The sequence below is a fragment of the Heloderma suspectum genome, chromosome 7 (genome assembly GCF_057233095.1).
Source record: "Heloderma suspectum isolate Gila_16-S chromosome 7, 16-S_ref, whole genome shotgun sequence".
Taxonomy (NCBI): domain Eukaryota; kingdom Metazoa; phylum Chordata; class Lepidosauria; order Squamata; family Helodermatidae; genus Heloderma; species Heloderma suspectum.
The window spans coordinates 4947754-4964302 of record NC_139464.1 but is presented as its reverse complement, the minus strand read 5'-3'; the positions used below and the strand labels follow the sequence as shown (position 1 = coordinate 4964302).

The 16549-nt window shown below is 45.4% G+C and overlaps 1 protein-coding gene across 4 annotated transcripts in view; it reads left to right on the top strand.

Annotated features, from left to right (window-relative positions):
• UBE2H (ubiquitin conjugating enzyme E2 H) overlaps nt 1-16549 on the top strand; it is a 66634-nt gene that overhangs the window by 17709 nt on the left and 32376 nt on the right. Inside the window, exon 1 of one of the 4 annotated variants that reach the window (XM_084808957.1) lies at nt 6984-16547. The exons of the other annotated variants lie outside the window; for them this stretch is intronic. Within the exon in view, the coding sequence (XP_084665083.1) occupies nt 16480-16547 (68 nt within the window). The 5' untranslated portion in view covers nt 6984-16479. Of the gene's footprint in view, nt 1-6983; nt 16548-16549 lie in introns of those variants that run through there. 4 annotated transcript variants of the gene reach the window in all.

Sequence of the window (16549 nt, the reverse complement as noted above, 5' to 3'; positions counted from 1 at the left end):
TTTCTGTCTGGGCTTTTCCCCACAAAACTGGTCTCATTTTTAAATCAGTGCTGGGGGAAGAGGGTGAATCTTTGGGAAATGCAATCTTGCTGACCTTCCTGAAAATCTTTAAACCTGGCCGTGCCAAAGATTACACCTGCCAGATATTGATTACATGAAGTGGCAAGGAGAGGATTAAGCCTTACAACGTCTTGGTGTCCTCCTTGCTTAGCTAATGTTTTGGGCTAACGATCTGTCCAGATCAGTGGCTCTAGGAATAGGCATCTCTGGGTTGGTTTCTATATTTGCATGGAAGGTTATATGGGGGGGTGGGGGGAGAGAAGGGCCTTGCAGCATGGAGAAAGTTGTGTAAGATGACCTGGCTGATTAATGACAATTCATGGTAAGTGAGTGGAGTCACCAGCTCAGAAGCTTCCAATTCAAATCTTGTCTGAGCCACAGGGTTTTTTATTTACTTAATTTATAGACCACTTCCCATATCTAAAAGATCTCACAGCGGTTTACGATACCAAAATTGAAATGTGAACCTGTTAAAACAAAACAGCTATTTATTATTTATTTAAAATTAACTAAGACAAAGTTGCCTTCGGCAAGCTGCTATGTTCTCGGCTTCAAGCCCTCTACATGCATGCACCCTGCCTACTTAACTTTCATATGACTCTTGTAAGGATCCCTGAGATGTACATGAAGTGCTTTGGATAGTTGGATGTGTCCTGTGTAAATGTTAAGTATTTTTAATGTTAAGGCATGTCTGCATAGCCAAAGCAGCTCTAAATTGACTTCACTAAGAGGATTTCCCTTTCTGAGGGATTCGGGGAATGATTGTTTCTTGGGAACTGGAACTCCTCAGCCCCTCACATAAATAGAGCTTCAGGGTGTCCTTCCATAATTAGCTTTAGTTTGTAATGTAAACAGACCATTAGGTTTTATCTACGTACATTAGTGGGGTTGAGCCAAAAGCCTCTCCTCCCTAGTGTTATGAAAATCTTCATCAGAACTGGGAAGCCTCGCTCTTCTGCATTCTCAGGGACATAGACTAGTAGAGGCATACAGCAGAGTTGCTTTAACTTTTCAAGTTTAGCTGCACTTGCTGTATGCCTTGGTGTGCTTTGGCATACAGTTTGGGCATCACTGGCCTAGTGGTAAATCATGGAGCTGTACAGCAGATGGTGGTAGTAGGTCTGCTTTCTCAGATCACATGATTTATAGAGTCCAAACTGGCTGCAGATCTCTCCTATGTTTAGGAGGAGTAAGGAATTGGCATCTGTGTCAGGAGCCCTGAGTCTAAGGTTCTGTGTTGCTGTTTGGTAGATCAAGTTATGCTGTTGAGGAAATCAGAGGTTTTCTTATTTTTGAGGTCTCCACCATGGTGCCCATGGGCCCCTCTCTTGGCACCCACCAGGATCCTTGCCCCTTCTGATTTATATCATATTAACAAAAACCTTTTTTTTTTTTAATTAATTGGGAGGCTGGCATGCCCCAAAGTGACGTTCGACCCTCCAGCGCCATCTTCATTTGGATTCAAAAGAGTGATTTTGTGTTTTGGAGCTCAGACCCCATCTCTACCCTGTACTTAGGTTCTTGGTCATGTTACTTTTCTTTCAGTCTCAACTGTTTGCCTTCTGAGAAATGAGTGTTTTGTGACCGGCTATGCCCACTATGGCAGCCATTTTATGAATCTGCAAACCCCTCCCATTACAGTCATTTTGTGAGAGTGCCCACAACACTCTCCAAATTTCAAATGTGCTCACTGATCCAAAAAGGCTGGGAACCCCCTATTTATTTATTTGATGTATACACCACCTTTCCACGCAGAAAATGGCACTCAAGGCCATTTTTTAAAAACCAGACTGGAACTCAGGACAAGTTATCTGGATCTCTCATTGGGAATGGGAATAATGATTGAAAGATCTTATTCCATTCCTTGATTTGTTTTCAAAACCTGCTGAAATGTTATGCTACCCTATTCCAAAGGAACACCATTGTAGCTATTACAGGCTAAGAAGATTGGGTGCCAGGAGTTTTCTGGATGAGCCATTTATTTAGTATGTCTGGCACCAAGTAATAATTCATCTCCAGGAGCTGCTTCCTGCTGACTCCAGTAGTGCTACACTAGGCAAAGCCAGCCTGGTAAATCTGTCCACAGAAGGCTGCACCAGTGAGTTGGATGTGGAGTTTTCCCTTGTTCAAGAATCTTGCTTCACAGTCTTAAGCACTTCCTTAGATTCCTTGAAAGGAAAGGCATTTGAAGAGGACCGGCCTACTATTAACTCTGTAGAGGCCACCTTGCAACTGATGGAAGTCTGAAATCACTCCTAACTCTCTCATCCCACCCCACCCTGCCCCTAGCAATCCACAAATGGTGTAAGTCACTTTGTATGTTAGCTTCTTTATTTGTACACCTGAAGTGTGAATGTAACAAACATTTGTTTGCAAACACATCTATAATATATGCAAATATGGCTTGTCAGGGAGCTGTGATTGGCTGCAGCTACCTATTCAATGTACACTCAGTGGCAAACAGAATGTTGCCTCTGTGTAGTGAGGAATGGCCCTTGATGTAGTGCTTCTTGCAGAAATGTATACGAATAACAACCTTAGAAATATGACTGAAATCCTTGTACTCCAGATCAACATTTTGTTACTGATTTTTCCTCTGTAAAACTTGGGTGTTGCCTTTTCTCTTTGCAATATTTTACAGCTCCAGTTAATTAGGTGACCGTCTTCAAAATTTGTAAACCATCTTTATACAAGTGGACTTGAAAGATGGAGTACAGATAAAGTGAATAAATTTCAAAGCCATATGAATATTTTATAAGTGGGACTTGCAACAAAATGTTGCAGTGCATCGTACCTCCTAAAAGGACTATTCCTGTTCAGGGCTCCAGCCAGCCCTTCCCCCCCAAGCAGCTCATTTCACTTTTATCCCATCCCCATGTTCTGATCTTCTTTTCCAGCTGTCACACTACACTCTTTAGCTACTGGAGATGCTCAGTCTTCATTGTGCTGTTTGGGGTGGGGTGGTGTTGCCCACTGTGGTGGTGTTGTATATGGAAGGGTGTTTTTTTTCACTTTTGCAAACTTCAGTGTTCCCCTGAGCATGCTGATGCTTCCCTCTTGTTTCTCAGTGGCCCTGCTTTGGCCACAATCCTGGTGGCACTCACCACCTGAAGTTAACCTCAGAAGGAGTGGTAGCTACACAGAGTAAACACATATACAGTTAAATAACAAAACATGTGCTGTTTCCTGTTTTGCTAATAACACCATTACGTGCCAAATCAGGTTGGGCCTGAATTAGCTAGTTTGAAAGCTCACCCCATTCTAAGCTCTAGGCTTTGTGCTTCCAGTGATATAATTTTTCCAATGAGCCATCCCCTCCCCCTTGCAAGCCCTCCACCTCCTTCCCTTTCCTCAAAACATACCTTGCAGCAGCAGCAGCAGTAGTGTGGGGAGGCTACTCCTTCTGCTTTCGTTAACTTCCCAGCACAAAGATTTCTATGAATTTTAGCTTGCCAGAGCTTCTGAGTCCATGCTAAGGGTCTGGGACCTCTGGCAAGCCACAATGCCTGGAGATCCTTGCTGCTGGAATAAGTTCTTTAGAAGAGGAAGTAAAAACAGTCATCTTTGAATTTGGGCTGAGTCAAAACAAGGTTTTGGGAGTTGCTTGCTTGGATTGCAGTAAGCTCATTTCTGAACTGGAGTAGAGGTATTTCTGGACTTCTGATTTCCAAAACTATTATCCATCTCTACATTTGGCAAATTGCATGAATTTACTTACACCTACAATGTATGGCTTTAGGGCGGGTGTTTCGGAGTTTTGGGGTAAGGATGGTGGTGGTTATAAAGAGCAATGAAGAGGCCTGTGCAGAGGGCAGAGAAGCAAGGCAGTTCCTTATCTGGCAGCAAGGGCTGAACTTCCTATAGAAAAGGCTGTGCATGTACCCCCACACTCTCTTGTCTCTGGCACTTGGTATGGAATTGACTAGGGTGGAAGGCTCTCCGCTTTCGTTTTTAAAAATAGCATGTTCCTGGAGCTCGTTCCTGGGGCCCCTGTTGCAGGTGCTCTACTTCCCCATCTGTGTCCACTTTGAACTTCTGTGCTGTCGGAAGACAGTGTGTATTTTCAGCTGTCCTGAACAACCATAAGGACTTGAAAGCACAGTACAAGGCTTACCCCTGGGCAGGGCATATACACGGTCCTTTCAGTGGGATTCCATCTTTTGCAACTAGATGATGCGTTTTCTCAGCTCAGGTGGAACACACACCCCTGCCCAGCGAGTCCCTCTGGAGACCCTTGTTGTTGTTGTTCAGTCGTTCAGTCGTGTCCAACTCTTCGTGACCCCATGGACCATAGCACGCCAGGCCTTCCTGTCCTGCGCTCTCTCCCGGAGCGTGCTCAAGTTCATATTCATTGCATCCGTGATGCTATCTAGCCATCTCATCCTCTGCCGTCCCCTTCTCCTTTTGCCTTCAGTCTTTCCCAGCATCAGGGTCTTTTCCAGGGAGTTTTCTCTTCGCATTAGGTGGCCAAAATATTTGAGCTTCAGCATCTGTCCTTCCAATGAGCACTCAGGGTTGATTTCCTTTAGGATGGACTGATTTGACCTCCTTGCAGTCCAGGGGACTCGTAAGAGTCTTCTCCAGCACCACAGTTCGAAAGCATCAATTCTTCGGCGCTCAGCCTTCCTTATAGTCCAGCTCTCACAGCTGTACATTACTACTGGGAAAACCACAGCTTTCATTATACGGACCTTTGTCGGCAAGGTGATGTCTCTGCTTCTTACTATGCTGTCTAGGTTTGCCATAGCTTTCCTCCCAAGGAGCAAGGGTCTTTTAATTTCATGGCTACAGTCACCGTCTGCAGTGATCTTGGAGCCCAAGAAAGTAAAATCTGTCACTGCTTCCATTTCTTCCCCTTCTATATGCCAGGAAGTGATGGGGCCAGATGCCATGATGTTAGTTATTTTAATGTTGAGTTTCAAACCAGCTTTTGCACTCTCCTCTTTCACCCTCAACAAGAGGCTCTTGAGATCGTCTTCGCTTTCTGCCATTAGGGTGGTATCGTCTGCATATCGGAGGTTGTTGATAATTCTCCCAGCAATCTTAATTCCGACCTCTGATTCATCCAACCCGGCGTTTCTCATGATGTACTCCGCATATAAGTTAAATAAGCAGGGTGACAATATGCAGCCTTGTCGTACTCCTTCCCCAATTTTGAACCACTTGGTTGTTCCATGTCTGGTTCTTACTGTTGCTTCTTGACCCTCATACAGGCTTCTCAGGAGGCAGGTAAGGTGGTCTGGTACTCCCATCGCTTTAAGAATTTGCCACGGTTTGTTGTGATCCACACAATCAAAGGCTTTAGCGTAGTCAATGAAGCAGAAATAGACGCTTTTCTGGAATTCTCTTGCTTTCTCCATGATGCAGCGAATGTTGGAGATTTGATCTCTAGTTCCTCTGCCTCTTCGAAACCCAGCTTGTAGTTCCGGTAGTTCTCGGTTTGCATACTGCTGAAGCCTAGCTTGTAGGATTTTGAGCATCACCTTGCTGCATGTGAAATGAGCGCAATTGTGCGGTAGTTTGAACCCTCTTTGGCGTTGCCCTTCTTTGGAATTGCAATGTAAACTGACCTTTTCCAGTCTTGTGGCCACTGTTGAGTGTTCCAAATTTGTTGGCATATTGAATGCAGCACTTTAACAGCATCATCTTTTAGGATTTTAAATAGCTCGGCTGGAATACTGTCATCTCCGCTAGCTTTGTTGTTAGTAATGCTTCCTAAGGCCCACTTGACTTCACTCTCGAGGATGTCCGGCTCAAGTTCAGTGACCGCACTGTCACGGCTATCAGGGACATTCAGATCTTTCCTGTATAGTTCTTCTGTGTATTCTTGCCACCTCTTCTTAATCTCATCTGCTTCTGTTAGGTCCCTGCCTTCTTTGTCCTTTATCATGCCCGTTTTTGCACAAAACGTTCCCTTGAGATCTCCGATTTTCTTGAACAGATCTCTAGCCTTTCCCATTCTATTGTTTTCCTCGATTTCTTTGCATTGTTCATTTAAGAAGGCCTTCTTGTCTCTCCTTGCTATTCTCTGGAACTCTGCATTCAGTTGGATATATCTTCCCCTTTCTCCCTTGCTTTTCGCTTCCCTTCTTTCCTCAGCTACTTGTAAAGCCTCATCAGACAGCCACTTGGCTTTCTTGCATTTCTTTTTCTTTGGGATAGATTGAGTTGCGGCCTCCTGAACAATGTTAAGGACCTCTGTCCATAGTTCCTCAGGCACTCTGTCTATCAGGTCTAATCCCTGGAATCTATTCCTCACCTCCACTGTATATTCATAAGGGATATGATTGAGGTCATACCTGAATGGTTGAGTGGTTTTCCCTACGTTCTTCAATTTCAGCCGAAATTTTGCAAGAAGCAGCTCATGATCTGAGCCACAGCCAGCTCAAGGTCTTGTTTTTACTGACTGTATAGAGCTTCTCCATCTTTGACTGCAAAGGACATAATCAATCTGATTTCGATATTGACCATCTGGTGATGTCCATGTGTAGAGTCGTCTCTTGTGCTGTTGGAAAAGAGTGTTTGCTATGATCAGCGTGTTCTCTTGGCAAAACTCGATTAGCCTTTGTCCTGCTTCATTTTGTACACCAAGGCCATGCCTGCCTGTTATCCCAGTGATTTCTTGACTTCCTACTTTAGCATTCCAATCCCCTATGATGAAGAGGACATCTTTTTTTTGGTGTTAATTCTAGAAGGTGTTGTAGGTCTTCATAGAACCGATCAACCTCAGCTTCTTCGGCCTCAGTGGTTGGGGCATAGACTTGAATTACTGTGATGTTGAATGGTTTGCCTTGGATTCGTACTGAGATCATTCTATCATTTTTAAGATTGTACCCCAGTACTGCTTTTCCCACCCTTTTGTTAACTATGAGTGCTACTCCATTTCTTCTAAGGGATTCTTGCCCACAATAGTAGATATGATGGTCACCTGAATTAAATTCGCCCATGCCTGTCCATTTGAGTTCGCTGATTCCCAAGATGTCGATGTTCAATCTTGCCATCTCATGTTTGACCACCTCCAGCTTACCTTGATTCATTGATCTGACATTCCAGTTTCCTAAATAATATTGTTCTTTACAGCATCGGATTTTCTTTTCACCACCAGACACATCCACAGCTGAGTGTCCGTTCGGCTTTGGCCCAGCCGCTTCACTCTTTCTGGCGCTACTTGGAAATACCCTCTGCTCTTCCCCAGTAGTATATTGGACACCTTCCGACCTGCGGGCCTCATCTTCCGGCGTCATATCTTTTAGCCTTGTGATACGTTCCATGGAGTTTTCTTGGCAAGAATACTGGAGTGGGTTGCCATTTCCTTCTCCAGTGGACCACATTTTGTCAGAACTCTCTGCCATGACCTATCCGTCTTGGGTGGCCCTGCACGGCATAGCTTATGGCTTCACTGAGTTACGCAAGCCCCTTCGCCACAACAAGACAGTGATCCATGAATCACTGACCCTTGGACTGTCGCAAAATGGAGATGCAGTTCTATGCAGACCGCTGGCTCCCCATGTGGGCTGCTTTGTCTGCCATGATGCACCCAATTGTGTTGGGCTGTTCTTGAGCAACCATGACATCTGAATCAGACCTTGGGTGGGCAGCATCTATGATCCTGGTGTCTTCTGTGTCTTGACAGATCTGTCTAAGGTAGCTGAGAGTCGGGTGGGGGAGGAAAAACATGCCCTCTGGTTTCCCCACAGTCACATAGATAGTGTGGATCATTTTGTGTTGGAAGATGGCCCCTCCAGCTGTTAAAGAAAATGTTGAAGGATCTTTTTATGTTTGCTCAGCCTAAGCCAAAAATGCCTACACATCTCCCCCCTCTCTCATTTTTAACAACCTGAAGAGTATTGGGAAAAGATTTCCTTCTTGTCAACAACTCTTTCAGAGAGGAAGGATGAGGTGTGATGCAAGTATTCACTTTGACCTTGGAAGTTCAATAGCCATTCTTCCTAGGATGCTGGGTATACGTGTGGTTTTCTTCTCATGTTGTGCCAACTTCTGCCTTTCCCAAATAGCTAATCCAGTGTGTTCAGCAGGTGCCATGGAAGAGGTCCTTATGCAGTCTGTGGGAAGCTCACATTTTACAGTGAAATGGCTCCAGAGGGGACTTTGACAGAGAGGATTAGACAAATCAACAGCTATTAGCAAGATAACGAGATGGAGCCTCCGTTGACATCAGTCTTTGGCTATGTTGGCTGGGGCATGCCAGGAGTTACCCTCCAATGCATCTGGAGGGTACCAGGTTGCGGAAGATGGATCTACAGAGGAAGAATAGCTCTGGATCTCAGTTGTTTCTGGGGCAGCGATGAAGAGAGGGCCTTCTTGTTCTTCTTGTGGGCTTCCCAGAAGCATCTGGCTGGCAGTGTGATTGACTAGTGCAGCTTTCTCTAACCTGGTGCCTATCAGATATGTTGGACTACAACTCCCAGCATGCCCCAGCCAGCATGGCGAAGGCTACACTAGATGGACTAAGATCCAGCAGGGGGCTTCTTGTGTAGGTGTAAATGTGATTTTCCTCTGCTCGGCTTTAGCCTCACATCTGAGCTTGTTTACACAGCCAGTTGTCTTGAGATAATACCACCTTAATTCACTACAGTCTCTGCCTTTTACATGACCATGGGGTTATTCAGGGCCACTTCAAGCATTAACGCGTTTGTCAAAGCTGCTGTTCCAGTTTCCCCTGCTAGCCCATTTTAAGATTAATGGAGATGGTGCAGCTGTGCCTAGTGAGTTGCATCTACTGTTTGCAAAATTCTAAACTTTGAAAGACATTTCACCCCCAATGGAGCAAAGGTAGAACAAGAAGCCAGCTTTTAAGCTATCTGACTTTCAAATGAGGAGCAGTTGGGGCAAATACCTTGAAGTGAGAGATGCAAAGATGGAGATCAGATTTGCTGTTCAAATTTTTATTACATCTGGAGAACTGAAAGTGATATGATGGCGTGCACATCTTTCTCTGGTGCTACGGTCACTGGTCAAACAGGTCTTGCAAGCTTTCTCTCAGAGTGATTGAAAAGCCTGCAAGACCTGTTTGACCAGAGACAATAGCATTAGAAAAGCACTATGGGTAATGGTATCTGCATTGCACTACCTCCAACTCTCTGGCAAACAATTGTACATCTCCAGTAATACGGGTCGTTGTATGGGATAGTGTCTTTGGAAGGACTTGGTGTTGGTTGGTGTTGGCATTTGTTGGCCAGGCTGGGGTGTAGAATTACAGTTGTGACTTTTAACTGCACTCTTAATTCTGATGACTACCAGGGCAGTCCTCTGGTATGCTGTCCCACAGGAGCAAAGTAATTTTGAAAAGCTGCTGGCAATGCAGGGAATCTATGTGTGCTGCTTTCAGAATGGTTCTAGCTGGGATGTAGCTGGTGTCACGGGTGGGAGGGAAGAGGTTGTGCCACACATCTCGACACCTGCGGCTGCTCCTATTTAACCCCCCCCCCGAGGACAGAGGGTACAGAAAGAGTGCACTGAGGGTCAAAGTAGCCACAACGTGGGAGATCTATGAAATACCTCCTGCCTTTATCTCGTCATACTGAAATGGTGTGGTGGTGTGGGGGGGCTGCAGATCTCATCAGACCAGTGACGGGAAGGATGCCTACTTAATCCTTCCCTGTGAGCAGTTTTTGTAATCAAAATATCCTCAAGCTGCTTTTCCCCCTCAGTGGGAGTGCAGTATGGAGGGGCCGTTTTAATTAGAAAAATGGCCCATGGGGAAAGGGTTAAGCTCCCCACCCCCCTGCTGCTGCTGCTGCTGCTCTGATCAAATTTGCAGTTTTCCCTACAGCTGCACCTCAGTTTTTTAAAAGTTAGGAGATTGCAGGTCTTCCCTTACTTTGTCTTCGTGGAGCAAGAAACATGAAAGCCAGCCTTCACTGGCACTAGAAATGAGGGCTTGCGGCCCAGCCAGAATGTATGGACCCTTTCCCACAGTGCTTTATGGAGCTAGGGAAAGGTGTCCCCTAGAACCATTGTATTCTTCACTAAGGTCTCTTAACTGGCTGACATTTCAGAGCAGCTATCGGAACATTGTCCAGCAACCACTAGCCAGAGTTGGAGGCAATCCAGGAAAGCAAGAGTGCATTCTGGAAAAAGGATAGTGAGGGGCAACGGGACATCTTTTAAAAAAGCAAAACTGGGAGACCATAAGGGCTGCTGCTGTGTACAAGTTGTGCAACACTGGCAGTAATGCAACGCCCACCTATTACACCCATCCACGTTTCATGCGGCCAGTGTGATTGTTGTATAGTAATCTTGTTGTTATAAAACACTTTGCATACAGTATCGCAAAAATAGTTGGAGCAGCTTTAACCAAACTGGTATCCTGTAGATGTGTTGAACCATTAATGCCCATGCTGGCTGAGGATGATGGTAATTGTAGTCCAATACATCTGGAGGGTGGCAGGTTAGGGAAAGCTGTCTTAATAGATCAACCCAGAAAGATTAGGTCATGATTATCCCCATATTGTAGCTGAGGGGCTGAGGCAGAGAGCACGTGGGTTGCCAAAGGTCACCCAACGAGTCTGGTTGCGATGAAATTTGAACTGGGGGCTTTATTTATTTATTCAAAATATTTATTGGCCACCTTCATGGCAGGAGCCCTCCTGAGGCAGCATACAACAATAAAACACATAATAAAAACCAAGAACAGTATTAAAAATGGTAAAAACGCAAAACAAACAGTAAAAACAGCAGCAACAGGAAACCTAAAAACAGCAAGCATGCACGTGAACATTATGGAACTCTCAATGACCTCCTGGATCTTGAGAGATCTCTGTCCTTTTTGTGCTTCTGTGTGCTGTAGCTTCTTACTTGGTTAAACTGATACCCAGGAATGTGAGGGCAGAGGCTCCCTTGCCTTGGAATTGTCTGTTTCTTTCCTTGGCAAATGGCAACAGTTACTTTAGTAGTTACAGACTTTTGTCTGTACTCATGGGAAGCAAATGTAGCAAAGGGTATTACTGAGGGATTCAGGATGCAGGTTCAGTCTGAGTTTTTAATATCTCTTGTCTTGGATAGTACACTTTGTTCAAGCCTGCTGTGGTTCAGTCCTCTTGGGATTTTTCACCCTTCATTCTCCCTGATGCTTCCATAAAAAGTGATTTGTGCATGCATGTGTGTGCCAGTTTTTTCACTATCAGGATATAACTCCTTTTAAGAATAAGTAAGTGCTTCTGAATCTGTCCACTATCGAAAAGGAGAAAATACCTGGAACATCACTCTGCTCGACTGAGGCTGCCCCTGTGTTGAAGAGAGGGGGAAGTTGGACACTCAGAAGATCATATGTGGCTGTTGACACTCAATCCCAGCTGAGCAGACAGGTGGCATGTTACAAGGCTGGACTAACTCCTATTAGGACTGTTGTTTAGGACTAGACAAGCATGGATTCTCCAGGTTTAGGAACACTTCCACTTCTAAATTTGGAATGGAAAGCAGCCTGCTCAAAGCTTGCTGGAAAGTAGCCTTAACTATGCAGATCTACTGTTCAACACTTAAAATATGGCAGTGCAAAATGTTTTAGTGATTTGTAACCACGGCTGGCAAAACACTTCCAATTTTAAGCTGCCAGCGCAGCACAGGACTGGATAAATGTTTCAGAATCCTAAGGGCCAGCCGTTCATTTCCTGGCAACAGGGTGTCTGGGATATTTCCAGCTCTGGCTTAACTTTTAACCTACACTTGGGACTCTCACTTGGATGAATCTAAATCTTAGAATGTTTGAACTCGGCATGCTGGTTTTGACTTTCTTTGTGGGTTTGGGTGGGAGGGAGAACAAGAGCATGTTGGCCTGGCTAGCTATGCTTTGTGCAGTCAGTTTTGCCATTTTGTGTGTGTATTACCTGTAGTTGGGCACTTCATGGAAAGGCAGTTTATAAGCAGGGAAGGAGGGCATCCTGCTACCTTTGTTGGATCTATGGTACAGTGTGGTGGCTGGGAGGCACATTTTGCAACAAGCCATTGCTGTGTGCGGGTGAGAGAGAGAGAGTCAGAGGCCTATACTTCTAGGCAGTTTGGTAATAGCCTCTTTGTAAGCTCTTCCAAGGCAGTTCAAATTCTTCGCTATATCAAACCGTCAGTGAAAATTATCCTCTGCAGCAAGGAGGTGGCCATAGCTCTGTGTATTGTGCATGCTTTATATGCAGAGTGTCCTGGAACTGTACTGAGACAACAGGCTGGCTTGCATGTCATGGCAGTGATTCCTGGGTGGTTTACCCCAGGAATTGCGGGATGAGGGGAGTGAGTGAGCCTTGTCGTTTTCACTTTTAATTAACGTGTTTCCTGGTTTGTTTCATGATATGTGAACCTGGAAACAGTTGCCCATGGTTGTTTGGCTTGACTCTGGGTGGCTCTGTTCGGCCCCGCAATTCCTGGATTAACCCAGGAATTGCTGCCATGACATGCAACTAGTCAAAAGGTCTTGGGTAGTAGAACTAAGGAAGACCTCCCACTGAGACTCCTGGACAGCTGATGCCAGTCAAGATCGATATGACTGGGTATAAGGTAATTCCATAAAGAGAGATAATCTCAGTTCTCTTGACATACCAAATAAATACCAGATGTTGGAGACAACCAACTGAGGCCCTGTTTGCAAGTTTCCAGACGAATACAGGACTAGATAATCCTTCTGCAAGATTTTGGAGAAATCGAAATGCTTTGCCAAGGGTGAAGGTGGCATAGGGTGAGGAAAAGGGGTTCTGGAGCTGAGCGACATGGAGCAAATACACGTGAAGTTTCTTTATACAGAACTGGTTCATGGTCCATCTAGCCCAGGGGTGGGTGGAAGGTAGATCTTGAGATGTTTTGGACTTCAGTTCCAAGAAGCCCCTCCTAGCATGGCCAGGGGGTCAGGAATGCTGGGACTTGAAGTTCAAAACATCTGAAGATCTACTTTCTGCCCATCCCTGATCTAGTGCGTTGCTGTCTACTCTGAGTGGTCATGCCTCTCCAAGGTCTTGAACAAAGATCTTTCTCAGCTCTGCTGCCTGAGAACTTCTAACTGAAGATGCCAGGGATGCAGAACTTGCACGCTCCTGCAGAGCTGTGGGTCTTTGCCAAAGGTTGAGGCCCACGTTGGCTCCCAGCAGGTTGGATGTGAACCTGTGGCTCCATGGATACAAGCTGGGGACAATGGGCGTAACCAAACAGCTTCTTCAATAGGAGCTAATCACAGAGCAGTACTGTGACAACTGGACGTGGAGACCTGTGCTTTTGTTTGAGTGAAAGAGTAGATTCTTGGGCTTCTGTTCAAGAGCTGTTGCTATACAGAAGTGCTTTGGGCACTGTGTATGTGTCTTGGGCTTTGAGGACACCAGTGCCGAGTGTTTAAGGTGGGGGCAGACATCAGGCTTGCCAGATCTACTTTGTTTTGTTTTCTAGAAACCCGAGTTCCACCAATTGGAGCCTGATGCAGAAAGACATAGACTTATAATTAAAGAATCCAAAGCCCTGGAATTTGTTTTGAGTACCAAAACTGAAGGGAACTCACAACCCTTCTACAGAAAAATCCTCTCCAGGTTATCCTCAAGCTTTTCTGATTTCACCAGTATAATTTAAGGTGTGGGGTGTTGCTGCTGCTGTTGAAAAGTTGGGAGTCAGAAATCCTTGCCAATCTATTGCAAATCATTCAAAGATCTACCAGTAGGTCCAGATGTACCTTCTGCCCACCCTGGCTTAGAACACAGCATAGTATTTTTTTACCCTTAGTAGTGCATGAAATTACAGGGCACCAGCCTCCCATTCCTCTTTGTTGCTGTCACTCCAGCCACTGAAAGACAGCCTGGATTGGTCTTACAGCACTTCTAAAAAAAATGCAGTTCTGCTTTCTCCCCCCTCCCCCCCACCCCAATTGTCCCAAAGAAACTGAAAACGGCAGCTGCCTTCTCTGAAAATAACATGTCTATTGTCTCATGCATGGCTTCAGATTTGGCATGATCTATGCTTAGGAGAAGTTGCTTTCAACAGGTTATTTGAGGGCAAAGGAATTTCTTAGACTTGCAAGCTTAATTCTTTCTAACTCAGCTTATGTGTTGCTTTCCCCTGCAGGCAAGTTACAGTGGTAGGGACATTATGTACTTCAAGTTTCCCTTTGTATGTTAAGGGCTCAAGCTGACTACCGAGCTTCTTGGAGATTTTGATAGCTCTCTTGTAGAAACCCCATCAGGCCATGAAGTGTGTTTGCTGTAACACAAGATAGAAGTCATGTCTGGGCTTAAAGTGTAGGCACTGCTCTTGCCACCCTCTCACCGTTGTCCTCTTAAGAGATACAGTCCTTTCTAGGTTGGTGGGAGAGGTGGGGGAGGGAGTAGAGATGGCAAGGCCAGGCCATTCCTGCTGCCTCACCCTGACTGTGACTTAACCTTCTCTCTCAGGAACGAGATTGGTGTGCATATCATATAGTAGCCCTGTGCAAACACAGTATCTGATGCAGAGTGTTGCATTCTGAACATCACTGCTTCCATTTACATTTGAAGTGAGTTCCTACACTTCTAGACATAGTGAGCAGTTTGGGAGATACATCCCCTGCAACCCTTTGAGGGCTCCTGGGACACACCTTTCGGGTTGTGTGCTATTCATCTGGTTCACTAAGAGATCCTACTGGAGTTGTTTGTGCAGTTTCCCAGTCCTTCATTTGGCACCGTCTGGGTTAAAATCAGTACTCTGAATGGAGTTCAAAAGACAGGAAAGCCAGTGCGAATGCTGGAGCACTGCTGAAATGTGCTCCCAGTGGCCTACCTAGGTCTGGACAAAAAGAAAGGAATGTCACTTGAATGGTAACCCCAGTAATGATAAAAATGTGCTCTGTATCGTGCAGGGAGAAACGCTCTTCAGTGCTGTATGTTCCCACAGCACTTTGTAATTATGGCCTTTGATCAAAACTGGGGTCAGTGTGAGCCAAAGTGCTTCCCCCTCGCACACTGGGGCAGGGGTGTGTGTTCTTGCTTCCCTTTGGCCTCTTGCCTGCCACTCTCCCCCCTCCCCCAAGGCCACTCCAGTGTGGGGATTCACTGGAAGACCATGCAGTAGTATAGCATGGGGGACTGCAGGTAGGGGGAAGTTGGTGTGTGTCTGTCCATTCCCCCGCCCCCCGCTGCAAGCAAGCAGAGCTTCTGCTCACCCGAGCAGGTCTTGGGTCAATGTCATGATGCCTGCTTGCAGTCATGCTGGGACTAACACCTCTTCCATCTTCAACAAGTCAGTTTGTGCTGGTGCAGTTGAATTGTGTCCAAGCTGCCACTTTCTCCTGGTTACTGTGTCCACTTGAGTAGTTCAAATAGAAATGCTAGGATGCGCAACTTGGGTCTTGAAAGTTGTGCATCCAGGTTTCTCTCTGTGTTGGCAAATGTGGGACCTCTTGGATGGAGTTGGGAGAACTGAAGCCACTGACCAGGTTTGGAGGACACACCACGGCTCATCGTAGGTTACTTTCCCCACAACGAGCCGTGGCACCCGTGGGCACCAAGTTGCATATGCAACCCCTGCTTGGGGGTTGTGTCATGCAAACCCAGCAAGCATGGATTAAGCAAGGGTTAAATAACCCTCATAACCCTAAAACAGGCCATGGGTTATGTGAGGATTGTTTAACCTTCACATAACTCATACTCATCAGGTTCACACAACACAACCCCTGAGCGGTTGTGTATTCAAAATGCTTTCGGCATGCATCCAGCGTGTGCTGCAGCCTCACCATGGGCTGTTAAATAACCCACGATGGGCTGTCATGTCATGTGAACAAGCTCACTGTGTCCTACCCACTCCAGCCTGATCCAGAGCCAGCTTGTGGGTTTATTTCAGGATTGCAAATAGCCCCTGTGGTGAATAAGAGATCGTGCAGGGAAGTGTCACAAAACTTGGACATTTCCCTCTTTTTAGAATGCAAGTTAATAACTTGGCCATGTGTAGTCATGCAGGCTAGTGAGAACTGTTGTGGACTAGTAACTTGGAAGACTTATTTAAGTCTAGCTTATGTTGTAGCCTGCCATCTCCCAAGGGCTTGGGGCAAGCATTGTATACTCCCCATGCCAACTGTAACCAAAGTATGTGTATGAAACAAATGCTTTTGTTCCCTTGTCTACCCTGCCTCCATCTGGGGTTGGACTCAATGGTCTTGTTAGGCCCCTTCCAACCCTACAATTATATGATTCTATGATACAATTCTATGATCTCCCTCCCCTTTCTCTGTCTCCCTGTCTCAAATTTTAGATTGTAAGCCACTTGGGGCAGAGACCTGTAGCTTGTAAAGCACCATAGATGTTAATATAGAAATAAGACAAAAAGTTCATTCAATAAGCAGAAACTGCTTGCAACTTAAAGGTTTTTATATCCTGAACCGTGTTAACTTGTGTTTCACCTGTATTATCTGGCAGATACTTTGTTCTGCTTGAAGCACTGGAAATAACTTCAAGTGTGTTTTGAATGGGCTTCATTGATGGGAGGATTATTTCAGATTTGCTTGCAAAGTATTTTAATAATTTAAGCTCTTAGT